General features: G+C 53.1%; 2 protein-coding genes and 1 long non-coding RNA gene across 4 annotated transcripts; 1 reads left to right on the top strand and 2 right to left on the bottom strand.

Annotated features, from left to right (window-relative positions):
* Window positions 1-177: 177 nt before the first annotated feature.
* Window positions 178-8,430, bottom strand: LOC129533707 (uncharacterized). Of its 2 annotated transcripts, none has more exons than XR_010133597.1 (3): window positions 8,301-8,324; window positions 7,494-7,591; window positions 178-3,450 (listed from the first exon to the last, which is right to left on the bottom strand). It is a non-coding gene; the product is annotated as an uncharacterized lncRNA (long non-coding RNA). The 2 variants fall into 2 exon arrangements; XR_010133596.1 differs by lacking the exon at window positions 178-3,450 and adding an exon at window positions 7,662-7,762 and having other exon boundaries at window positions 7,264-7,582; window positions 8,301-8,430.
* SGCA (sarcoglycan alpha) lies at window positions 8,144-18,546 on the top strand. Its single transcript, XM_019027041.4, has 10 exons — window positions 8,144-8,360; window positions 9,952-10,071; window positions 10,166-10,320; window positions 10,531-10,603; window positions 10,958-11,156; window positions 11,676-11,838; window positions 12,742-12,950; window positions 13,239-13,265; window positions 17,875-18,067; window positions 18,330-18,546. The coding sequence occupies exons 1-9, from the start codon at window positions 8,162-8,164 to the stop codon at window positions 18,053-18,055; spliced, it is 1,326 nt and encodes a 441-aa protein (XP_018882586.2). The 5' UTR covers window positions 8,144-8,161; the 3' UTR covers window positions 18,056-18,067; window positions 18,330-18,546.
* Window positions 14,027-23,487, bottom strand: LOC101131210 (putative histone H1.9). The gene is given in 3 exon segments (XM_019027042.3): window positions 14,027-14,325; window positions 14,327-14,776; window positions 23,318-23,487. Coding segments are annotated over 3 exon segments (684 nt in total). The 5' UTR covers window positions 23,338-23,487; the 3' UTR covers window positions 14,027-14,111.
* Window positions 23,488-25,100: the final 1,613 nt, after the last annotated feature.

Here is a 25,100-nt window from a genome sequence, read left to right as displayed (position 1 = left end):
GCTGGAGTACAATGGCACAATCTTGGCTCACTGCAACCTCCGCCTCCCAGGTTCAAGCGATCCTCCTACCTCAGCCTCCCGAGTAGCAGGGATTACAGGCACATGCCACTGCGCCTGGCTAATTTTTGTATTTTTAGCAGAGACAGGGTTTCACCATGTTGGCCAGACTGGTCTCAAACTCCTGAGCTCAAGTGATCTGCCTGCCTCAGCTTCCCAAAGTGCTGGGATTACAGGCATGAGCCATTGCACCGGGCCTGTTTTGCTGTTATATAAACAGGGCTTCAATGAACATGCTTGGACTTTTCTCTGAACCCATTATTAGGGCATATACTTAGAAAGCTAGGATTGTCGGGCAGGCACACTTTGAAGTTGACTAGTACTGCCAAACTGCTCTCTACAGCGTCTGAACCAATTGATCCTCTCACCACCAGCGTTTGTACAAGACATCCTGTTTTACCATATCCTTGCCAACTTTTGCTCTTGTTAGACTTATGTTTGCCAATCTGATAGGCATGATGTGGCATCTCATTTGAAGCTGCATTCCCTGCCTATGAGGCTGAGCATCTTATTCTCATTGACCATGTGGGTTTCCTCTAGGCAAATCACTTATGTTCATATCCTTTGCTATCCTATTGTAGTTTTCGGTGCAAGTTACAACAGAAAGCCCAACTAGAAGGGGTTTAAGCAAAAAGGAACATTTATTAGCTCACGTAACAAGAAGTCCTGGGGGTGGTTAATTCAGAGGCCTGGCTGTGACATCAAGGACCAGGTTCTTTTTGTCTTTTTCCAACACCCTCTCATTGTGTTGATTTGCCTCTTAGACTGGCCCCTTCATGGTCCCAAGATGGCTGCCTTAACTCTCTTGTGCAGACAACAACGTCAGAGACTGAAGAAACTGTATGCTTTCTTATTAGTCTCTTTCCCAGGGGTCCCCACCAGGAGACCTTCCAGAATTGCATAAACGTTCACACCTAAACCAATCATTGACCAGAGGAACTAAATTATCATGCTATATTTAGACCAATCATCATTCACCTGATGGGGTTGAGGAAGGCCAAGCCTCCCACAAAGCCCAAACCCCTGAATCAGAATGGGGTTCTGATTATCAAGGAAGAAGGAAGGGATGCTATTTAGAGTGGCACAAAAAATGTCTGTCCTTACTACTTGATGAGTACCTTGAAAGAAAAAAATAGGCCAGGTTTGCTGGCTCACACCTGTAATCTTGGCATTTTGGGAGGCCAGGGTGGGAAGACTGCTTGAGCCCAGGAGTTTCAGACAAGGCTGAGCAACATGGTGAGACCCCATCTCTACCAAATATATATATATGATATATATATGATATATATATGTTTTATATATATATTAGCCGTGCATGGTGGCATGTGCCTGTAGTCACAGCTACTTGGGAGGCTGATGTGGAAAGATCACTTGAGCCTGGAGGGGCAGAGGTTGCAGTGAGCCGAGGTTGTGTCACTGCATTCCAGCCTGAGCGACAGAGCAAGACCCTGTTTCAAAAAAAAAAAAAGAAGAAATAAAAATAAAATAAAAGTTCTGTCTTTTCCATATTGATTCCTAGGAGGTTTTTTTTTTTTTAAATGGAGTTTCGCTCTTGTTGCCCAGGCTAGAGTGGGATGGGGCAATCTTGGCTCACCGCAACCTCTGCCTCACCGCAACCTCTGCCTCCCAGGTTCAAGCAATTCTCCTGCCTCAGCCTCCCAAATAGCTGAGATTACAGGTGCGCACCACCACGCCCAGCTAATTTTGTAGATTCCTAGGAGGTCTTTATATTCTGAATGCTAACCCTTTATCTGTTGTGTATGCTGTCACCATTGCCACCCAGGCTGCTCCTTGTCTCTTAACTTTGTTCGTAATATCATTTTCATAGCAGAGGGCTTTTGGGGGGTAATGTAATAAAAATCGGCTGATCTTTTTTGAGTGTGTCTCCTGTCTAAGAAATGCTTTCCTACCCTTACGTCTCCTACATTTTCTCCTAATTATTTTAAAGTTTTGTTTTTCATTTTTAGGTCTTTAATCCATCTGGAATTCATATTTATGGATGGTGTGAAGATTTTTCATAGGAAAAGCCAATTGTCACAACACATTTTATTGAAGTCTATTCTCTCTCACTGAGTTGCAGTGCCGCCACTATCATAAATCACATTCCCACATATACTTGGATCTGTTTCTGGGCACTCTATTCTATTGATTCCTTTGTCTAGCCCGGCACCGATACCACATTGTTTTAATTACTATTGCTTTCAAAAAAGTCTTGGTATTTGTTAGGGCCAGGTCTCTTTCCTTATTCTTTTTCAGAACTGTCTACTTTTTTCTTGGGTCTTTGCTCTTCTCTATGAATTTTAGAATCAGTTTGCCTAGCTCTGTGAAAAATCCTGTTGGAATATTTATTGGACCTGCAATGAATCAACAGATTAACGTGGAGAGAATCGTCTTCATAACATGGAGGCATCTCATACTTAACCTAATACTTCTCTATGGCTCTCCATTTATTACTATTGTAGCCTATGTTTTACTTCCTAAATATCTTGCAATGTGTTTTGTAATTTTTTTCTGGGTTTTGTACAGTTTTAATTTTATTGTGAATGATTTCTTTTTGAAAGATACTATAATTTCTAATAAACTATTGATAGTGCGTAGAAACACTGCTGAATTTTATATGGTTTTTTGTATTTGGATGTTGACATTTGTCCAGCATGACTTCACTTAATCACTCTAATAATATCCCCGTAGAATCTCTTGATTTTCCATATAAGTAATCATGCTGTCTACAGATGTCAGAGACTTTTGCCTCTTATTTTCCTAACCCTTCTTTTTAAAAATTTTTTTTTGAGACAGAGTCTCGCTCTGTCACCCAGGCTGGAGTGCAATGGCATGATCTCAACTCACTGCAACCTCTGCCTCCCGGGTTCAAGAGATTCTCCTGCCTCAGCCTCCTGATTAGCTGGGATTACAGGTGCCCACCACGACGCCCGGCTAATTATTTTTAGTAGAGATGGGGTTTCACCATGTTGGCCAGGCTGGTCTGGAACTCCTGATCTCGTGATCTACCCACCTCGGCCTCCCAAAGTGCTGGGATTACAGGTGTGAGCCCCCGTGCCTGGTCTTATTTTCCTAATCCTTCTATCAGTGAATGGTGGCTTCTAAATCTGACCTCTTCCAGCTCTTGGACTGTGCCTGTGGGCTGGCCCTGGGCAGCTATTACCTTGCACTGTCAGTTATAAATAAATAAAACACCCTTACTTTCTCCAGAGCTTTACAGTTTGCAAAGCGCTTTCGCTTCCATTATCTCATTGATCCTTCTTACCCCCACTTGATGGAATGGGAGTGTCTGGGTGGAAACGGTCCAGGGCTCCGTGTCCAGAGATCCAGCTGTGCAGGCATAGTGCCGAGGCACTTCGGACAGTCCCTCCTCTTCTTTCTTTCTCCTGTAAGCTAACGTTTGGCCGGGAATGGTCCCTGGCATTCCAACTCATGTGTGATGGATTTGGGCGGTCAGAGGCTCACGGAACGCTTTGAGGGCTGAAATCCACCGATAAAAAGGCGGGGGATTCTGGGTACATTTAGGTCTCCAGGCTGGTATCCCAAAATGTCTGGGGGGATATGGAAATGTCCTTGGAAGTCGGAGGCTTGATACAGATGGTGGGATGGGCGGAGGTGGGATGGGGAAGAGATCATTATGTCCAGCCCCCTGCCTCCGTGCGGGTTCTCCTCCCCGTGTAGATTAGAGCGTTTTCTGGGTCGGGAAGGGGAGGACGAGATGGAGCTCGTGGCCTTGGGTTCCCTCCTGCGTCGCCCCCTGTAACTGCGTCCCCCAGCACGCACTGCTGACGCGCATCCCCAGCCCGGGGCGGTGCGCTCCGCAAGCATCCCGCCCCCGACTCCCGCTCCGTCCCAACATCGCGCAGGCGCAAGACCGGGCTGGCGCCAGCGAACGCGCCCTCTCGTGGCGGACTGGCCAGGTCGCAGTCTTTGTTGTTGCGCTGGAGGCGGCGTACGGGACAGGGGAGAAAGATGTGGGTGGAGTCTGGGAGGCAGATGCGAGAATCAGATCACAATGACGAGAAGCCCTTTCCTTTGTCCCTCACGGCAACGTATAGATGCAGATAAAGAAAACACGGCCTCAGACCTCAAGAGACTTAGAGACAGGTGCACAGAAACTGAAGCTGAATGACACACACTGGACAGCAGTCATTCGTTCATTCAGCAAACATTCACTGGGATGGGGAGATACAGGGACAAAGGACCAGAGGGCTTACATTTAGGTACTGGTGGGCAGAGACGGGGCAGAAAGCTGGAGAGACGGATGCGGATGTCAAAAAGGCCAGGACAGAGAAGCGACTAGCTCAGGGCAGGGCTGGGCCGCAGGAGTGAGGCGGAGGCCGGGGAAGTCCCGGCGGAGCCTACGGCACCGGCAAGGGCACCAGCTGTGCGAGGCGGGGTGCGAGCCCCGACCCCTCCAGCTCTCCTGACCGACACCCCAACTGGGGATGACAAAACGGAGAGCTAAAGATAGGCAATGTGAGCACCAGAAGGGACCCTAGTTGCAATGGACTGAAGCAGTCAGATAGGTGTAAACCATGTATCATCATTCTACTACTACCAAAGAAGCTCGGACTGGCCAGAGTTTGGAGGATGCTAGGGAAACAGCTCTTTATTCAGAAACTGTTTAATACAGGAAGAGTCCAGCGTTTCTCCCGTCTTCCTTTTACGAACTTTCCCACTCAGTAACCAAATCGCAAGGGGCAGTTTCTGTCTATAATTATTCCAGCTAATAAAGGAAGGCGTGATCAGAGTGATCAAATCTGAATATCACTATTCCGCACACACACAAAAAATAAAACGCTAATGGCGGAGGCAAGACACTAACTACTAAGACCACAGAAACGCATGATGTGCCTTCAAATGGAAGAACATTGTCACCACCTATGAAGTGGTCTCAACGAAGGAAATTGAACATAAACCTTATAAGGCCTCTAGATCCAACTACAAATTACAGTAACAATGTACAGGAAATACAACGTACAGGAAGTATGGAGGTGGAAGGAGCATGTTAAAGATCACCATAGAGATGCAATCAGCAAAATCCAGAGGGCAAAAAACTACAGAAGAAATTTTCTGGCTCCTTCAAGGAACGAGAAAGAGAAGGGAGGGAAGGAAGGAAGGAAGGAAGGAGAGGGAGGGAGGGAAGGAAGGAAGAAAGGAGGGAGGGAGGGAGAGAAGGAAGAAGAAGGAGGGAGGGAGAGAAGGAAGAAGGAGGAGGGAGGGAGGGAAGGAAGGAAGGAGGGAGGAAAGGAAGGAAAGTATGAAGGAAGGAAGGAAGGGAGGAAGGAAAAAAGAGAGAGAAAGGATGTATGGGAACCTATAGATTTGAAGAAATTTAAAAGAACCTTGGCCAGGCACAGTGGCTCACGCCCGTAATCTCAGCACTTTGTGAGGCCAAGGTGGGTGGATCACTTGAGGTCAGGAGTTTGAGACCAGCCTGGCCAACATGGTGAAACCCCATCTCTACTAAAAATAAAAAAAAAATAACTGGGCATGGTGGCACGTGCCTGTAGGCTGAGGCAGGAGAATTGCTTGAATCTGGGAGGCAGAGGTGGCAGTGAGCCGAGATCATGGCACTGCACTCCAACCCGGGTGACAGAGCAAGACTCTGTCTCAAAAAAAAAAAAAAAAAAAGCCCTATAAATCATCAATCAATTGCAATGTGTGTATCTTCTTTGTATCTTGAGTCAAACAAATACACTGTAAAAATATGTATATTTATGAGAAATTGGTAATTTGAACACTAGAAGTTTGATATTAAGGAATTGTATTGATGATATTAATAGCTGAACGTGTTATGTGATTATGTTAAAGAGAGTCATTATCATTTAAAGATACACACTGAAATATTGATGGATGAAATTAATCAGGAGGGGTATAGATGAAACTAGATTGGCCATGAGTTGATAATTGTTGAAGCCAGGTGACAGATACATGGGGGCTTATTATAGTATGCTGCAAATTTTTCAAACTAAGAAGTTTAAAGACCCTGTGACCTCCCTTCCCACCCCTAGGCCCAATAGACAGAAGGTGCTGTGTGTTACAAGCAGCAGGTTGCAATCCAGACAGCTCTGAGTGGGAAGGTCCTCTGATGGCTGGGGGGCCTGAGAAGGGTTTCTGGGGACTTTCTGGCTTGTGGGACAGTCCCTGGCTCCCTTGAATTGGGCAGGGAGGATCTGATGGGGAAGTAGCTGCAGCTTTTCATTAAGGAAGGCTGGCCTCCATGGGCCTGGTGACACTGGGGCCAGGCACTGCTACCTTAAGACAGCTGAGTGGGTGGCTCCAAAAATAGCCAGGGGGACAGCAGGGGGCGGGGAGTCACATGGAGAAGCTCAGGGGTGAGGCTGGGCAGGTGCCCAGGGGGTTGGCGCTTCTGCCTGCTCTCCCAGAACCCTCGGGCTCTTCCTCTGCCTCCAGAACCTTTCTTCCTCCCTCCCTCTGTCTCTGAGAAGACAGAGAGATGGCCAGGTGATGCTGGGACAAATACTGCCTTGCCTGAGGGGATGCTGACTCTGGAATTTGGAGGCTCTCCAAGGATGAGCGGGTCAGTCAGGTGGAGAGAGAGAGAGGAAGGGACAAGGACTGAGTAACCTGCCTACCAGTCACCCCATCTGCAGGCCAACACCTGTGCCCTTAGGCTGGACCCAAGCAATCCTTGCCTGGGCTATTTTGTTGTCCTTTTGAGGCCCTGGAGGAGAGGTCACACAGGCACCAAGGATTTGGGAACCCTTGCAGCCATAGGTCCCCGCCCCCTTCTCAGGGCACCTGGGGAGAGTGCCCCTGTGCCTGCCCTAAGTGAGAGACCTGGGGAGAGGACACCGTGCCTCATCACCCCTGGACTGAGATCCTTTGGCAGAGGCAAGAAGGAAGGGGAAGCAGGGCCGGGCAAGTACATCAGCAGCACAGTCATCGACTGAGCCAGGCACTGGGCTAAGCCGTCCACATGCATTCTACTCATCAGCAATGTGGCCTTGGGGAAGGTATACACCCCTGTGCCTCAGTTTTATCATCTGTTAAATGGGCACAGTAATAATACCTGCCTCATGGAACTGCTGAGGAGACGGAATGAGGTAATATAGGTAGATATATGTAAGATTCTCAGCACAGTAGCTGGCAGCGCTAGCTGGTATTACCCACTGGCAGGTGACCTCCCTGTGGGCAGAGGTTTGCTTATCTTTGCAATTTCAATGTCTGATACATAGCAGTGTTTCATAAATATGCGCTGCATTCATTACTTTGTGGAGTCCTCACAATGATGCCAAGAGGCAAGCACTATTCTTGCCAGTTTATAGTTGTGGAAATGGGCTAGAGGGCAAATGGTGCACTCAAGGCCTCATCCCCAGCAAGTGGCCAAGGTGGCCCACCTCCAGGCCTCCAAGTCTATGCGCCGAACCCTGACTCCATGGGCCAGAGAGGGTGCCTCCTCCGCTCACCTGTCTCTACCTGGCTGGTCCTGTCCAGGGCTTGCTAGACCTCCACGCTGAAGTGCTTGGACTGGGGATAAAGGCTGGGTGGATGGCACCTACGTTTGCTGTTAAGGAAGCTGCCACCAGTCAGCTACACCTACTAGTTACCAGGCCCTGTGCCAGGCCCAAGGATACAAACATGACAAGATCCTAGTCTTCGAGGAGCTTGGAGCAGTCTGTGTGATTGTGTTGTGCCCAGGAAAGCACGCAGGGGCTAAGGGGACACCCAGCTTGGCCTAGCAGAAGAAGGAAGGTCAGAAAGGCTTCAGAGAGGAGAGGACATCTGTGCAGAGTCTGGAAAGGTGACTGGAAGGTTGCTGCTTGAATGAAGGTGGGAAGGGAACTGCAGGCAGAGGGAATAGCCTGGGCGACGGCATGGAGACTTGAGAGAGTCTGCCAAGCTAGGCAGGAACGGAGTGAGGCTGAGCAGGGGCCTGGGGTTGGAAGGGTAGGGGCAGAGGATGGGATTCTAGACCAGCTGACCAGGTTCAGGACAGGCCAGAAAGCCACCAACTGGGGATGAGCTGGGAACTCAGGGGCCAGGAGAACCATTAGAGTTTTAAGGGAGGATGGAGGTGGCCTGGTTGGTGGTTTAAAAAACACTGTGGCCACTGCAGGGGACGGTTGGAGGGACAATGAGTGCGAGGAGGGTGTCTATCCCAGATTTGGTGCATGCTCCAGGCGGGGAGGGGAGGCTGACGCTGGGACCCAGCTGCCCCGAGCCACCTCCCTCCTTCCCCCCTCTCCTCCCTGCCCCCTGTCTCTGTCACTCACCGGGCGGGCCAGGCCGGGCAGCCATGGCTGCGACACTCTTCTGGACTCCTCTCCTCGTGGGCAAGTTGGGGCCTTGTTCAGTGGGGAGGCCCAGGATGAGGGGGCAGGATTTAGGGGTGGTAAGATGGAGGTGTGGAGGGCCCACAGAAGAGGGATCTGGGTTGGGTGAGGCAGGGGCCAGAAGGGCTTTGGGGTGTTAATGCCATGGCCAGCTGGGGATCCAGGGAATGGGGCTGGGAGCTGGGCTCTGGGATGAAGGGGCTGGGAGCTCTGAGGGCTGGAGGTGTCCTAGGGCCCAGGTGGGTCTGACAGCACAGGCCCAAAGGGTCGTGGGCCCTTTAATGAGCTGGCTGGGCCGCAGCTTCTAAGCCCAGGCTAAATTTGGCCCTGGGAGGGAGGGTGGAGCTGGCGGCCAGGTCCTCTGCTCCTCTCTTGGGCTTAGGATTCCTTTTGTTCAGCTTCTACTGGCCTCTAGGGCAGGCCTTCTTCTTCCCTGTATTTTAGGGGAGGAAGGTGGGGGTCTCCAGGCCCAGAATGGCTACCCTTCCTCTTCTGTAGGCTCCTGGCCCCCTCTTTCTCTCCTCTGGGCTCTTGGGCATTTAGCATGGGATTCTTTTCCCAGTGCCTTTCACACATACACACCCTCACACACACACACACCCACCCACACACACCCTCACACACCCTCACGGCACCCTCACATACACACCCTCACACACCCTCACACACCCTCACACACACACCTTCACACACCCTCACACACACACACCCTCACACACACCCTCACACACTCTCACACACACACCCTCACACACACACCTTCACACACCCTCACACACACCGTCACACAACCCTCACACACACCTTCACACACTCTCACACACCTTCACACACACCCTCACACACACACCCTCACACACCCTCACACACCCTCACACACCCTCACACACACCTTCACACACCGTCACACACACCCTCACACACCGTCACACACACCTTCACACACCCTCACACCCACACACACCCTCACACACCCTCACACACCCACACACCCTCACACACCCCCACACACCCTCACACACACCCACACACCCTCTCACACACCCTCACACACCCTCACACACCCTCACACACCGTCACACCCCCACACACACCCCCACATACCCCCCACACACCCCACACACACACCTTCACACACACACCCTCACACACACCCTCTCACACACACTCACCTGCACACACACCCTCACACACACCCACACACCCTCACACACATCCTCACAGACCTTCACACATACCCTCACACACACACACCCACATCCCCTCACACACACACACACACCCCCTCACACACACTCTTCCCAGTCAAACATCAGTTCCTGCCCACTGCACCATTAATAGGGGCCTAAAACGAGGAATGGAAAGGTTGTGGGAGAGGTTCTCCCTCGAATCCCGAAACCCAGATGATTAAAATGTCTAGCCCAGCAGGGCTTGCTCCCCCATCCCCACCCCAATCCCTTCCTGGGAGGCAGCAAAAGAAGCGCTTCTCTCGGTCCCTTAGGGGCTCCAAGGACTTGGTGGGGAAGGGAGCTTATCCCCTGCCCAGGAGTGAGGCTGGCCTGTGTGTTTGGGACTTGTGGGGTCCCCACAGTTCTCCTGGCAGGGCTGGGGGACACCGAGGCCCAGCAGACCACGCTACACCCACTCGTGGGCCGTGTCTTTGTGCACACCTTGGACCATGAGACGTTTCTGAGCCTTCCTGAGCATGTCGGTGAGCGGCCTGACAGGCACCCAGGCGGGCGGGCTGGGGTGTACCCCGCAGGGCTCCTGCTGTGACTCGAATCCCCTCTCCTCGCTTCCACCAGCTGTCCCACCCGCTGTCCGCATCACCTACCACGCCCACCTCCAGGGACACCCAGACCTGCCCCGGTGGCTCCGCTACACCCAGCGCAGCCCCCACCACCCTGGCTTCCTCTACGGCTCTGCCACCCCAGAAGATCGTGGGCGCCAGGTCATTGAGGTGCCGTCAGGGACCCTGAGAAAATCACAGGGGTGGGCCAGAGTGGCCTCCTAGGAGCAGCCCTATGGGTTGGGATTGGGTGTTCATTCACAGTCATTTACATATAATTTACATACCTCTAATTTAGTATCTGAGTCCTCTCCTGCCAGGCCCCCGCTGTGCCACGTTTCTCCCCTAACCCACTTCTCAGATGTCTTTCCCATCCCCCAGGTCACAGCCTACAATCGGGACAGCTTTGATACCACTCGGCAGAGGCTAGTGCTGGAGATTGGGGACCCAGAAGGTACCTCTAGCTGTGCCCCATCCCTTCCCCACCAATGCCAGTCTTGGGGAATCTCTCCCGGAGGGGGAGGGGGCTGTGGACAGGAGAGGCTTGGAGAGGAGTGGAGCAGGGCATCCTGGAAAGTGGGGACAAGGCTCTCAGGGAATGGGTGCTGGGCTGGGATTCCAGGCTCTGGAGTTCTGTTACCCGCTGCGTTGCAGAGACTATTGGGCCTTGGCTTGTTGGGGTCTGTGATGGATGGGGCATTGAGGGGCCTGAAGAGGTGTGCAGGGATGTGGGGAGGAGCTTCGGGGAGGCTTTGCGGGGCAGAGCTGGGGCTGGGTGCAGCCTGAGGTGTCCACCTGGCCTTCCCAGGCCCCCTGCTGCCATACCAAGCCGAGTTCCTGGTGCGCAGCCACGATGTGGAGGAGGTGCTGCCCTCAACACCTGCCAGCCGCTTCCTCTCAGCCTTGGGGGGACTCTGGGAGCCCGGAGAGCTTCAGCTGCTCAACATCACTTCTGCCTTGGACCGTGGGGGCCGTGTCCCCCTTCCCATTGAGGGCCGAAAAGAAGGGTAGGTGTGCAACCCTAGAGGACTTCCTGAAAGAGGAGGATGCAGCTTGTGGCGGGCATAGAACAAGGGTCTCCCTAATTTCCAGGTGGGGCTTTACCACGCACATCTCCACCTCCCAGCTTCACACCACTCACCACTCTCCTCTGGCTATACCCGCATCTCCTTGTCCTTCCAGAGCCTAGACCCTAGTTACCCTGAACTCTGTACTTCCTGGTGCCTCATGAGGACATACCAGATACATCCATTAAAAGACATTCCTTAGTAGGGAGGGTAGGGCCCCCTAGAAGAATGGGGTGCTCTGTGTACTCTCACCATGATCTCAGATCTCTGGGAGGACTGTGACTCCTGCCAGACCCCAGCTGTGCCATGTTCCTCCCTTAATCCTCCCTCCTAGGCGTCTCCCTCATCCCATCCCCAGGTCATAGCCTACAATTAGGAAAGTTTCAACAACCCCTGGCAGAGTAGTGCCTCGTGCCCCCTGCCCCCACTCTGCTGACAGTGACTTCTATCTGGTCCCAGGGTGTACATTAAGGTGGGTTCTGCCTCACCTTTCTCTACTTGCCTGAAGATGGTGGCATCCCCCGATAGCCACGCCCGCTGTGCCCAGGGCCAGCCTCCACTTCTGTCTTGCTATGACACCTTGGCACCCCACTTCCACGTTGACTGGTGCAATGTGACCCTGGTGAGGAGGGACCCTGGGTCCGGGGGTGGGGTGGGGCATGGCCCCCGTCCCAGTCCCCCTTCCCTCCCATGCTGCTTCCTATCTCCGTCTCTCTGATTGCTCCAGTCCCCATTTCTTTCTCTGATGCTTTCAGTATTGCCCACAGGCTTAGTCTGAGGATACACACACACACACACACACACACACACACACACACACACACACCCTGAAGTTCTACCTTTCCCCCACAAGAGGGCGACAGAGTCCGCAATCCACAAGTGGGGTCTCCAACTCCCGCGCCCCAGATCTGCCCAGGTCAACAGCTGTATCACAGTCCAGTTCCCAGACCCTTTCCCTACCAAGCGCCTCTGCGTGACAGACAGCTCTGTCTGCTTTTCTGTAAGGTGCCACCTAGCAAACCCACTTACAACAAGGATCTGATAGCTCTTCACACTATAAACCAAAGATGCTCACAACAGCTCTTTGGATACTGAGCTGAGGTTCACAGGATCCCACGGCTGGTGTACACTGTTCCTGTGAATTGACCAACAGAGCAGGGACTCATTCAGGGTCCACAGCCAGCGACTGGTAATTGACAACATTCTTGAGCACTTGCTATGTGCTTGGCACTGTCCCATCAACATATTTTATGCTCACCACCACTCCAGGAGACAGGTGCTACTATTATCCTTCTGACGTTACAGGTGATGAAACAGAGGCACATAATCATCCTAGCTAAGCACTTGTCTGAGTCTGGATTCAAACCAGGCGGTCAGACCCTAGAGCTGTGCGCTAACCAGTGCACTGTCCCGCCTCTGCTGGACTTTGTGTCTCCTGCCTCCTAGTCCTGGCCCCTGCCATGTTCCTGGGGACCTCTGTGTCCAGCCAGCCACTTCCTGCATCAGCCCTGAGCTCTCTGTGCAGGTGGATAAGTCAGTGCCGGAGCCTGCAGATGAGGTGCCCACCCCAGGTGATGGGATCCTGGAGCATGACCCGTTCTTCTGCCCACCCACTGAGGCCCCAGACCGTGACTTCTTGGTGGATGCTCTGGTCACCCTCCTGGTGCCCCTGCTGGTGGCCCTGCTTCTTACCTTGCTGCTGGCCTATGTCATGTGCTGCCGGCGGGAGGGAAGGTGAGTGTGGGCATGAAGGGCGGGGGAGCACCTGCTGGAGCTCACACCCATGGGACTCACAGTGGCACTTGTGCTGTGTGGGACCCAGACACCGTGGGAATGGGGTTCTCAGGCACAAAAGGAGTGTGGGGCCCCTTTCTAGGCAACTTGGGGCTTGAGACCTGCCTGGCCTGGCACCAGGAGGGCATTGTGGATAATTGCACACAGACCTCCACACACATTGGAGCCCTGGGGCACCTTGGGGTGAAGCCCAGAGCTGGGCTAACCCTCTCCTTCACTTTTCCACAGGCTGAAGAGAGACCTGGCTACCTCCGAGTGAGTAAAGGAAAGCTGGGGGTGGGGTGGGAGCCCACCTAGACAGTTGTTGGACCCCCCCACCAAACTATGCCATGAACAGCAGAGACAAAATAAATAACTCCAGGGTGATGCTCACCCCTTCCCTTGACCTCTGTAATCCCAGCACTTTGGGAGGCTGAGGTGGGAGGATTGGTTGAGCCTGGAAGTTTGAGGCCAGCCTGGGCAACACAGTGAGACCCCATCTCAACAAAAAAAAATTTTTTTAACTAGCCAGGCGTGGCGGAGCATGCCTGTGGTCCCAGCTACTTGGGAGGCTGAGATAGGAGAATTGCTTGAGCCTGGGAGATTGAGGCTGCAATGAGCCGTAATCGTGCCACGGCACTCCAGCCCGGGCGACAGAGTGAAACTCTTTCCCCAAAAAAAGAAGAGCCTGTTATGACACAGGGGAATGGGACCTGCTGCCACTCTGGGGGAAAGGGCTTGAGAAGCAACTTAAGAGACTCCCAGTATCAGTATGAGTCAGACACCTGCGGTCCAGGCCGGGCTCTGCCACACAATTACTCTGTCACCCTTCTTTCTGGCTTCAGATGCTCCACCTGCAAGATCACGAGGTTGGACTAGCTGGTGTCTATGAGTGCTTCCAATTCTGCCAGCCCTTTCCAAATCCTTCCTCTCTTATTTTGGCCTGGTTTCCCCTACTCATGGCCTTACCCCTCCTATGTGCCCCCAGCCCTCTTCCTCTCCCAATCCCCTGAACCCTAGATTCCAGGAGGCAGATGTGAAATAAGTTAGGTTCCTTTTATTCCCACTGCACTGAGCCAATGGCGATCTTGGCACCCCTGACTGCTTGCCTGGCCTGCCTCGTTAATTGCAGTGGCACTTGGCCACCCTTCGAACCCCCTTGATAAGCCGCTTGTGCCTCTGTTTGGAGCCCAGTAGTGACCTGTGCTGTCCAAAGGGGCGCTGCCCAGAGCGCCACCTCTGCTGTCGTTGCCTCTTGACCTTGAGCTTGGACTTGGAGGCCTGCTTCTTGCCCAGGGTGAAGGAGCCTGAGGCCCCCCTGCCGGTCACCTGCTGAGCCCTTGTCCACCAGCCCCTTGAGCACACGCTTGAAGTGATAGGCATTTCGGGCCATGTCGTAGCCCGTGGTGGAAACAGCCTTCTTCAGGGTGGCCAGGGACACATACTTGCAGCTCCCCTTGTCCGCCACAGCCCTCAGGATCACCTTGGACGTGCTGGGCTTCTGGCAGGGTTTGGCACAGGTGCGTTGCCCAGTCGCTGTCTTGCTAGGGACACGCTGCCCTGCTGGCCTCCACCCATGGCAGTATTTGAGTTCAACAGCACTGATGGAGACAGTGGCGAAGTGCCTTTCTGCTTCTCTCCCTGGGGTAGGTGAAGTGTCTTGGGTGCAAGGACCTCCAGGGTGGCTGGAAGTCTCCACTGGGCTGCCCCTCACAGGATGGCTGAGGTGTGTCCCGGTTCCTGGTCCTCTCTGAGGCTTCCTCTTGGGCTCCGGCCCTCGCCTTTCCCTGTGTGGCCAGAGAAAGGATCAAGGATGGTCACCCACGGCTGGCCTCCACAGACTTGTGCTCTTGGTGCAGGGGGTGGTGAGGTTATCTCTGTGGTGACCTCAGAGGCTACCAGAATTCTGTGGGTCACAGTGGCCCCATTGTTTCCTCCAGGGAGGGGTGGACCGGAGATGCCAGATGGTGGGGGCATGTAACATGCCGGGTGTCCTGGGGAGGAGGGCTGCGCTTGTGGGCCAGACAGTGGGCCTGCACGGTGCGTGCACATATGCATGTGTGTGTGCACATGCCTGGGCGGATTTTATTTTTTTAAAAATTTTTAGAGAGAGGGTCTCACTTTGTCACCCAAGCTGGAGCGCAGTGGCATAATCATAACTCACTGCAACCTCAGACTCCCTGGGCTCAAGCGATCCTCCCATCTCAGCTTCCTGAGTAGCTGGGACTAAAGCTACTGCACCTGGCCTGGCCCCCAGTTTTAAACTCACCATTTTGATCCCACCATCTTGACTCACTGGGTTTTTGAGCCACTGGGTTGAAGAATACAAGCTTTGCAGGCATCAGGGTTATACCAACATTTATGAATTTTTATGGGGAATATATTTTCCAAAGTGAACAGAGATGTACGCTAAGTTGACTTACGCTAAGTTGACTTAATTCCTCAAGCAACTTTCTATACAAAGCAGTTAAAAGGCTTTGCTTTTATTTTCTGTTTTCAATTTTATAGAATTTTTCCCCATGGGGATCAGTGATTTTTCATGTACATTTCACTAGGAAGATTTTATTCCTCAATTTTTTTGGACTGAGCCAAATTTAATCACTAACATCTACTGGCACTGGGGATATTCTCTCGTGACCAGTATTTCCTCCACATCCAGCCTTCCCCGGGTCAACTCTGTAGCTCTGATGTTGTCAGAAAAATCTGCTGCCTCAGTCAATGTGAAATCAATAACCGTTTTACCATGTGCAACATTAGCCTTGGCTGGTTTGGATTTCACGTTGATGCATTTCTACAAAATCCAATTTTTCACTTGTTCAATGTCTGCCACTTTTCAGATTATCCACGAGTTACGATTCTGCTGCCTGCTTTTCACCTAGATCAGATTTCAGCGGTCACAGAGTCCTCCAGGCCCCACGACCCTCTCCTGGGGATTTCTGTGCCAGAGGCAGTGCTTTCGGGACTGTGTGTTGGTGGTGGAGTGGGTGTGGGTGAGACCTGGGCCACGTGTGTGTGTGTGTCTGTGCGTGTGCCTGAGTGTGTAGGAATGCCTGCCGTTTGTCTGTCTGCCCAAGTGCTGATGTGGAAGGACCGTGGGGAAGCCACTGCGGGGTCTGGCCTCTGCTCTTGCTCTAGAAAGACATCCCCAGCACATTTTTCCACCTGTGTGTTGCCAGAGTAATGAGGCCCAGATGTGGGGCTGGGAATAAGGAGGGGGCCCACTGACTGAGGCCTTCCTCTGCCAGGGCCTCACCTGCCCAGCTGTCTCTATCTCAGCATCCACACACTGGTTGCTTTCTTTCCCCTCAGTCTCCCCTTTCCTGGGAATAGAAAATTGTGTTTCGGACAACTCAGCTCACCGAATTCCAGACTCAAGAGCTCATCTTGACCCTCCCCTGGCCTTAGATGGTGACTCCACCTCTTCCTGCTGGCCAGACAGGACTTGGTCCCACTCCCCGCAGGAGGAGCATGGCCCATTCAGCGTGAAGCTAGGTCTTTTCTGCAGTCTAAACTGTCAGGCTCTAACCGGAGTCTGTGTCCACTAATTGGGACCTGAACATGGGTGGGGATCACTTCTCCTCCCTCATCTCATCAGTAACCAAGTGGCAAGTGGGGTCGCTTCAGCCCTGCCTGGGGCCCCAGCTCCTCTAAGAAAACCAATTCTTGGCTGGGTGCAGTGGCTCATGCCTGTAATCCCAGCACTTTGGGAGGCAGAGGCAGGAGGGTCCCTTGAGGCCAGGAGTTCAAGACCAGCCTGAACAACATAGTAAGACGCCTGTCTCTACAAAAAAAAAAGTTTTAAATTAGCTGAGCATGGTGGCTTGCACTTATAGTCCCAGTTACTCAGGAGGCTGAGGCAGGAGTATCGCTTGAGCCCAGGAGGTAGAGGCTGCAGTGAGCTATGATTGTGCCACTGCACTGAAGTTGGCGACAAAGTGAGACCCCATCTCTTAAAAATAAATAAATAATATAAAAACATAATATAAAGCTCAGCAAACACTGGCTTCTGGAAGAATATGGCCCCTGTGGATGTCTATTCATGTCTCCATATCTTGTGAGCGCTTATCACGTGGTGGGCACTGTTCTAAACACTAAGCCGCATTTTCTCTTTTAATCTTCACAGCAGTCCTAGGAGGTAGGTTTTGTTGTTTTTTTTTTAAATAGAGATGGGGTTTCACCATGTTGGTCAGGCTGGCCTTGAACTCTTGGCCTCAAGTGATCCACCCGCTTCGGCCTCCCGAAGTGCTGGGATTACAGGTGTGAGCCACTGCGCCCGGCCTGGTGGTAGGTGTTATTATCTCCATTTGGCAGTTGAGCAAACTAAGGCATGGAGTGATTAAGCAACTTGCCCAAGACACACAGCCTTGAACCCAGGCTGTCTACACCCACAGCCCATGTCTTGACCACTGGGCACTGAGCAGGCACCATAGAGCTTTCTTTTTTTTTTTTTTCCTTTTTTTGTACTTTGAGATGGAGTCTCTTGCGATCTCAGCTCACTGCAACCTCCGCCTCCCAGGTTCAAGTGAATCTCCTGCCTCAGCCTCCTGAGTAGCTGGGATTACAGGTGCCCACCACCACACCTGGCTAATTTTTATTTTTATTTTTTGTAGAAACAGGGTTTCACCGTGTTGGCCAGGCTGGTCTCAAACTCCTGACCTCAAGTGATCTGCCTGCCTTGGCCTCCCAAAGTGCTGGGATTACAGGCGTGAGCCACCACACCCGGCCCCATAGAGCTTTCTGTTTGTTTTCTGCCCCTGCATCATGTGTTTGAGTCTCTCCCCACATAAGTGGTGGGGAGGACTGCAGGGTGGCTCAGAGGCAGTTCCAGGCTGTACTCCGGGGCAGCTGACTCCCAGAGCTGATGACTCCCCACCTGTACCTCCAGCATCCAGATGGTCCACCACTGCACCATCCACGGGAACACAGAGGAGCTGCGGCAGATGGCGGCCAGCCGCGAGGTGCCCCGGCCACTCTCCACCCTGCCCATGTTCAACGTGCGCACAGGCGAGCGGCTGCCTCCCCGCGTGGACAGCGCCCAGGTGCCCCTCATTCTGGACCAGCACTGACGGCCCAGCCAGGTAGGTCTGGTGGGTGATGCCAGCCTTATTTCTGGGAACAAGATGGCCTTTATCTCAAGGCTGGGGCAAATGGTGGGGTCTGGGAGAGATCAGGGGAAGAGGCACATAGACTTGTCTGCCCCTCTGAGGCCGCTGCTGGGGGTCCTCACCAGTGCCAGGGCTATGACCCCAATGCCAAGCACTCGCAGTTGGAGTGTCAGGGTGGGGAAGTCAGGAGAACCAGCATCTGGCCCTCTCAGCCCTCCACTCTCTCTTCCCACAGTGGTTCCAGGTCCAGCCCTGACTTCATCCTCCCTTCTCTGTCCACACCACGAATGGCACATCCCACCTGCTGATTCCAGCTCCTGGCCTGCCTGGAACCCAGGCTCTAAACAAGCAGGGAGTGGGGGTGGGGTGGGGTGAGAGTGTGTGGAGTAAGGACATTCAGAATAAATATCTGCTGCTCTGCTCACCAATTGCTGCTGGCAGCCTCTCCCGTCCTCACTGGCTCTGTTTCCCTTTGTGCTTTCTGGGAGGCCCCATAGGCAGCCAGTGCCTGCCAGCCTGCCCTTTGGACTCTTGGCATTTTGCTGTTTTCTCAAATTCTCTGGAAGAAAGAGGGAAGGACCTGCTATCTGTAGCCCTCCCATGAACCTGGTAGTGAGGGATGCCTGGATCACTATCCCCATTTCACAGACAAGGAAACAGAGACCAAGGGAGAGTCAGTGACTTACCCAAGGTTACAGAACAAGCAAGTGGCAAAGCTTGAATTTGACCCTGGCACTTCTGCCTCCACCCTGCCTTCTACAGGGTTGAGGGGTTCTGGAAGCAGGAAATCCAGACCCTTACCTGTAGATTTCTTTGGCACCTCAAGATTCCCTGGAGGGAGAGTCCCTCTGTCTGTTGTGTTTGGAGATAAGCCAATCTAGATATGGAGAGCGAGGCCGGGCGTGGTGGCTTATGCCTGTAATCCCAGCACTTTGGGAGGCCAAAACAGGCAGATCACTTGAGGTCAGTAGTTCGAGACCAGCCTGGCCAACATAGTGAAACCCCATCTCTACTAAAAATACAAAAATTAGCCAGGCATGGTGGCACATACCTGTAATCCCAGCTACTCAGGAGGCTGAGGCAGGAGAATCACTTGAACCCAGGAGGTGGAGTTGCAGTGAGCCGAGATCACACCACTGCACTCCAGCCTGGGTGACAGAGCAAAACTCTGTCTCAAAAAAAAAAAAAAAAAAAAAAAAGATATGGAAAGAGGGAGGTTGGAATGCGGGTCCCGGAATGCCCTAGGCTCAAGGACTACCCCCCGCCTTGCTGAGCTCCTCCAGAGATGGGCAGGGGTGCAGAGGACACAGCACAGCCTGGGACCCTTGTTGGGCTGAGTAGTGCTAGCACAGCTTGACCCCACATGAGCTCGGAAGAGCTCAGCTGGCCGTGAGAAGGCCTGAGCCTGTTTTTCCCAGGTGGACACAACCAAATGGGGCCAATTCTGCCCTGATCACTGCCATCTGGCCATATCCAGGCTCATATACTCCCACTCCCACATGAGGACAGGCCAGGGACTCAGCCTGAGAGGGGCCCGGCTAAAAGAGGGACAGCTGGCAAGGCCAGCTAGTGGCAACTCCGAGAGAACACAGACAAGGGCTGGCATCACCACTCCAGCCTCCTTCTCCTTTTCCTCTGCTGGAAGGCCCTGGCTCCCACATCCACACAACTAGCCCCTCACTGCAGGTTCTGTCTTTGCCCAAAGGGCACCTCCTCAGAGACGCCTTCCCTGTCCCCGCTGTGGTCCCACTGCCTGCCCTGCGAGGCCGTCCTGCTCTCTGAGAGGATTCGCGCTGTCTGGGCTCACATATTCCGAGTCCTCTTCCGCACTAGAACATACGATTCTTTCAGCCTGCAGCACGTGCAGTGCCTGCACACAGTGAGTGCTCAGGAAGGATGTTCTGAAGGAAGGCATGAAGGGACACCATGTGTCTGGGTTTGCTCAGCGTTCTTTCTTTTAGAGCCAGGGTCTCACTACATTGCCCACGCTGGTCCCGAACTCCTGGCCTCAAGCGGTCCTCTTGCCTCAGCCTCCTGAGTAGCTGGGATGACTGCCGTGAGCTACCGTTCCTGTGCTCAGTGTTCTTAAGGAGGTTGCTCCCCTTCTCAGGGCACAGGGGTTGAGCAAGGCCATGGCTAAAGCTTCTTCCATTATCTCCTGAGCCTCCCTGTACCCATTAGTTAGTCAATCAACTCATCAAACACTGATTTCGTGAGCATCTGCTGAGGCAGGCTGAGGTGCAGTGTACGTGCTTAATAATTGCCTGTTGAATTACTAGCTCTTTAGGTGCCCACGCCATAACCAAACAGGTTCTTTGACTAGCGATTGCCTCTGGCTTCTCCTTGGCTATTTCTTTCTTTCTCCTGAAGAAAACCAGGATTTGCACAGATTGGAGGCTCCAGCAGCCAGCCTGCTGTCTGGGGTGTCTCCTCCTTGATCCCTGCTCCCTTGAGGAGGAGGCTGCCCACCCCTCATCTCTGGGCTCGCCCCCTGCAGCCAGGCAGCTCTTGGGCCTCCTGTGCTCTTCCTGTGCTGGCCAGGGCTGGGAGAGTGCAAGGCCAGCTCCTCACTTCCCGGCTTTGCCTTGGGGTCTTGGCAGCGCCTTTCTCTCTGCTCAGCTCCAAAGAGCACACGGGAGCCTGGCTGCCGGCCTGAGAGGAAGTGGCCCAGACAAGTAGCTGGGAGGATGGCGTGCCTGCAGAGGACGCTGAGCCCTGCCTGGGCACACATGTCCAGAGGCCCCCAGCAGCATGCCGGGAGGGCACAGACATACTTAGTGCCTCCCCACTGGGCAACAGCCCCTCCTTGGCGTGCAAGATTCCAGCCAGCAGTCAAGCTCCACCCCCCACAGCCCAGGACAAAGAAGGGCAGCCGCCCCCACCTCCACCTCCACTGGGAGACTTGGCCCAGCTGCACACTCTGCTCCACCCCTGTCTCCTCCAGTCCCATGATGGCATTGCCCCTGTTACCCAGTGGGTGGCCTCCACCTTCCTTCTAAACACAGCACCCACACGTGGCCTGACACTCAGACATTCCCTCACCACCTCTCTATCGGCCAGACCTGGCGACTCAAGGTGCCACCTAGGGCCGGCCTCAGACCCCTGCTGAACGCTGCCCCGGAGCAGGACTGCAATCATGATCCTGCCACACAACAGCTGGCTCAGCCAGCTGAGGGTTAGTTTACTCATAAGATGATCATCATAACCACCTTGGGGCTGTTATGAGAATTTGTGGGAACTGGACACTCTGGCAGCTCCCAAGGATGGACACATTATTGCATACAAGCACACACAATCCACCAAGGCCAGAGGTCCCTGGGGTCTCCCTGGCCCCTAAGATCCAGGCTAAATGAACTCCATTTCCACTTGCACCTTGTAAAAAGTTCAATCTCTCCCTGTGAATTGGGAGTGGAAGCCTAAATTTGTATGATCTTTGGTACGGAACTGCTGCCTAGAGCTGCACCATCGAGTACAGCAGCCTCAGGCCATGTGGCTACTGAGCACTTAAGATGTGGCTAGTCCAAACTGAGATGTACCTCAGTGTAATGGTGAAATGATCGGATTTGGGGATACATTAGGTTAAATAAAATACATTGCTAAAATTAGTTTTACCTGTAGTTACTTATTTATTCTTTTGAGATGAGGTCTCATTATGTTGCCCAGGCTGGAGTGCAGTGGCATGATCATAGCTTACTGTTACCTCAAACTCAAGTGATCTTCCTGCCTCAACCACCAAGTAGCTAGGATTACAGGCACTCACCACCACATCTGGCTAATTTTTACAATTTTTTTGTAGAGATAGGGTCTCGCTGTGTTGCCCAGGCTGGTCTCATACTCCTGGCCTGAAGGGATCCTCCTGCATCAGCCTCCCGAGTAGCTAGGACATGCACTACAGCACCAGCCTTTTTATCTTTTTTTTTTTTTTTTTTTTTTGAGATGGAGTCTTGCTCCATTGCCCAGGCTGGAGTGCAGTGGCGCTATCCTGGCTCACTGCAACCTCCACCTCCCTGGTTCAAGCAATTTCCCTGCCTCAGCCTCCCGAGTAGCTGGGACTACAGGCGCACACCACCAGGCCCAGCTAATTTTTTTTTTTGTATTTTTAGTAGAGACAGGATTTCACCATGTTGGCCAGACTGGTCACAAACTCCTGACCTCAGGCAATACGCCCGCCTCGGCCTCCCAAAGTGCTGGGATTACAGGCGTGAGCCACTGCCCCCAGCCCTTTTTATCTTTTTTTAAATGGCTGCTAGATCATGAAAAATTACATCCGCGCCTTGGGTTGTATCTTTATTGGGCTGTGCTGGTTTCATGGCTCTTCCTGTATCTCCATCCCAGATTAACTCACACCCAGAACTCAGCCCCTTTCCCTGCTTTCTACAGAACACCTGCTCTCCTAGGCCTCCGTGCACTCAGCAGCGAAGCCCTGGCATGCGGGCAGAGTTTGCCCCACAGCAGTGAATTCATCCAGAACTTGCACATGTATGTGGCCTCCTTCTCTAAAATGTTTCAGTCCCCATCATGGTTCTCTGTCCCTTCTCATTCAGTACCCCCTTCCCAGTTCCTCCCACTGTCTTTTGCGGAGAAAATCCCACTTTCTCCAGCATTAGCATGTGCCAAACTCACCTCCCTCCTGGCCTTGCCTTGCACATCCTCTGCAAAGGGTTGAAATCTCTGCATGGGGAGGGCCTGCCACCCTCCTGGACAAGAACCCTCCTGCTTCCAGGATCTTGCCTCCCTGACTGTGGACATGCCCTCGGACTGACTTGATACCCTCTGGAGCGCACACAGGGGAAGGGGACAGGGAGACTCAGCCTTCCCAGCACCAGGGCTCCCACTGGCTGGGGGACTTCAGGAGAGTGGTCTCCTCCCACACGGAGCCCCCACTAATTTTTCCCACACTCCTCTCTGCTCCCCCGCCCCATTCATCCATATCACACAGACAGACCCTCTTATGCCCTCTGTCATGCCCATGTACACATATGTCCCAAATGCCACAGTCCATGCGTTCTCACAGTTCACACAGGGTTGCTTTCACTGCCATACGTGTGGGGAAGCTGCCCTCATCATGCACAGATGCCCGCCCACCCCAACCCACACACGTACATGTGTATAGGCCCCTGTGAACACAGGTACATTTATTTGTGCACAGGTAGGTGGGCACAGACAGACACATTCTCATCACCAGGCACCCCCAGGAGACAGAGACCCCTTGGTGGCACTCACCTTGCTCCCTCAGACGCCATCGCAGGCCTCCTCGTGTGGACGCTGGGCTTGACGGCAGCCTCGCATTCTCTCCCACGCGGCCCACGCTCACGCCTGCTCCACACACAGTCTCCTCACCCCAGCCGGCAAGCTCTCTTGCAACCCCTCTCCTCCTCCACCCACCCAGCTCTGTCACTGGAGAAAGTCTGGGAAGCTGAGAGTTAAGGTGCTGGGAAAAAAAAAAAAAAAAAGGAGGGAAAATCTACCGTATTCCGGTGATAGAAAATCCTGCCAGGAGATGGGGCTTAGGTCCCAAAAGGGACCCAGGATTCTGAGATTGCAACAGAAATTAAAAATCCAAATGAAGCCTCCTCCCTTTCTAGAATTTTCCATCTGGGCTTGACTGAAAAATCAGCCAAAAATCAGGAGCCTGGTCCTTCTCACAGAGAAGACAAAGGTGAGTCTGACAGAGCGGCAGGCTCTGTGACACCCTGCAGGAGATAGTGAGGGTCTCGGGGAGCGGGTCTGGGTGGCTGTATTTAGGGCGGCTGTGATGTCAGCGGAAAGGAGGGTTTGAGTTGGGAATGTGGCACAATGGCCCCTTTGTCCCCCTCCCCTCCTGTCCTGTACACACTGAAACCACACACCGGCCCCACACCACGTGATGCAGGCTCAGAGCTGCCCATGGGGCACTGCCACACAAGGCTGCCCCCGCTGCAGCCCTGACCCACAGTGCGTGTGTCCACATACATGCCCACGCATGTGCACACACACCCACGTACCCACATGTAGATTTGTACAGAGGTGACAAGAGGCATATTCACTCCTTTGCCTACAGCTCTGCTGCCCCGTATGGTAACCCTTATCCCACATATAGTTAGTAAAATTAATTGCAATTCAGTAAAAGTGGAAACTGCATTCCTCAGTCACACTAACTGCATCTCACATGCTCAACAGCTGCATGTGGTTAGCGGCTACCGTACTGGGCGGTGCAGCTCTAGGACATGTCTGTTGCTGCAGAAAGCCCTGCCCTGCGCCCTCCGTTGCTGTCTGCTCCCCCATGGGCTTTCCACTTGCTCTTCCTCTCACGCTTGCTCACTCCTGTGCACCAAGCACACACAGTGCCATGCTCTCACTTAATGGGTGGCCTCTCTAGCTCAGTCTCTCTCTCTTTAGTCTCCCCAGTACCTAAGCACAGACTCTGCCTAGCCCTGCATTGCAACACCTGGCCTCTAGTCTGGAGAGAATAACAGGATGGAAACATGACCACATCCACAATCCTAGGATGAAGGACCGAGGGGAGCTATGTGGATCTGGAGAGCTTTGGAAACTCAGAGGGGCTGAGCTCAGGCTGGGTTGGGCAAGCGAATGGGAAGAGAATGAGACATTTGAGCATGGCCCGGATAGTAGGGTGTTGAGCATGCAGAGAGAAAGGACATCTAGAAGGCCTGGAAGTGGGGAAATGCAGTGCATTTGTGAGAACTGTTGGCCACCCTTTTTGGTTGGTGTGACAGATGTGGGCAGGGGAGGGGACAGTGAGCCTGGGCAGGTGGGTAGTGGCCAGGTAGAGCCTTGGATGCCAGGCTCAGGATGTCCCTGGGTCCCCCACGAGGGCAGATGGGGATGTGGCCTGGACAGCCAGGGTCCTAAAGTCCCAGAGGTCCAAGTGGACAGGGTTTCCTGGGCAGCATGGCAGGCATCACCAAGCAATCAGCACATTGATCAAGAGATGGAGCCTGGTGCTGTGGCTCATGTCCGCAATCCCAGCACTTTGAGAGGATGAGGCAGGTGGATCACTTGAGGC

This window comes from Gorilla gorilla, chromosome 4 (assembly GCF_029281585.2).
Source record: "Gorilla gorilla gorilla isolate KB3781 chromosome 4, NHGRI_mGorGor1-v2.1_pri, whole genome shotgun sequence".
Taxonomy (NCBI): domain Eukaryota; kingdom Metazoa; phylum Chordata; class Mammalia; order Primates; family Hominidae; genus Gorilla; species Gorilla gorilla.
This window is presented reverse-complemented; position numbering and strand designations above follow the sequence as displayed.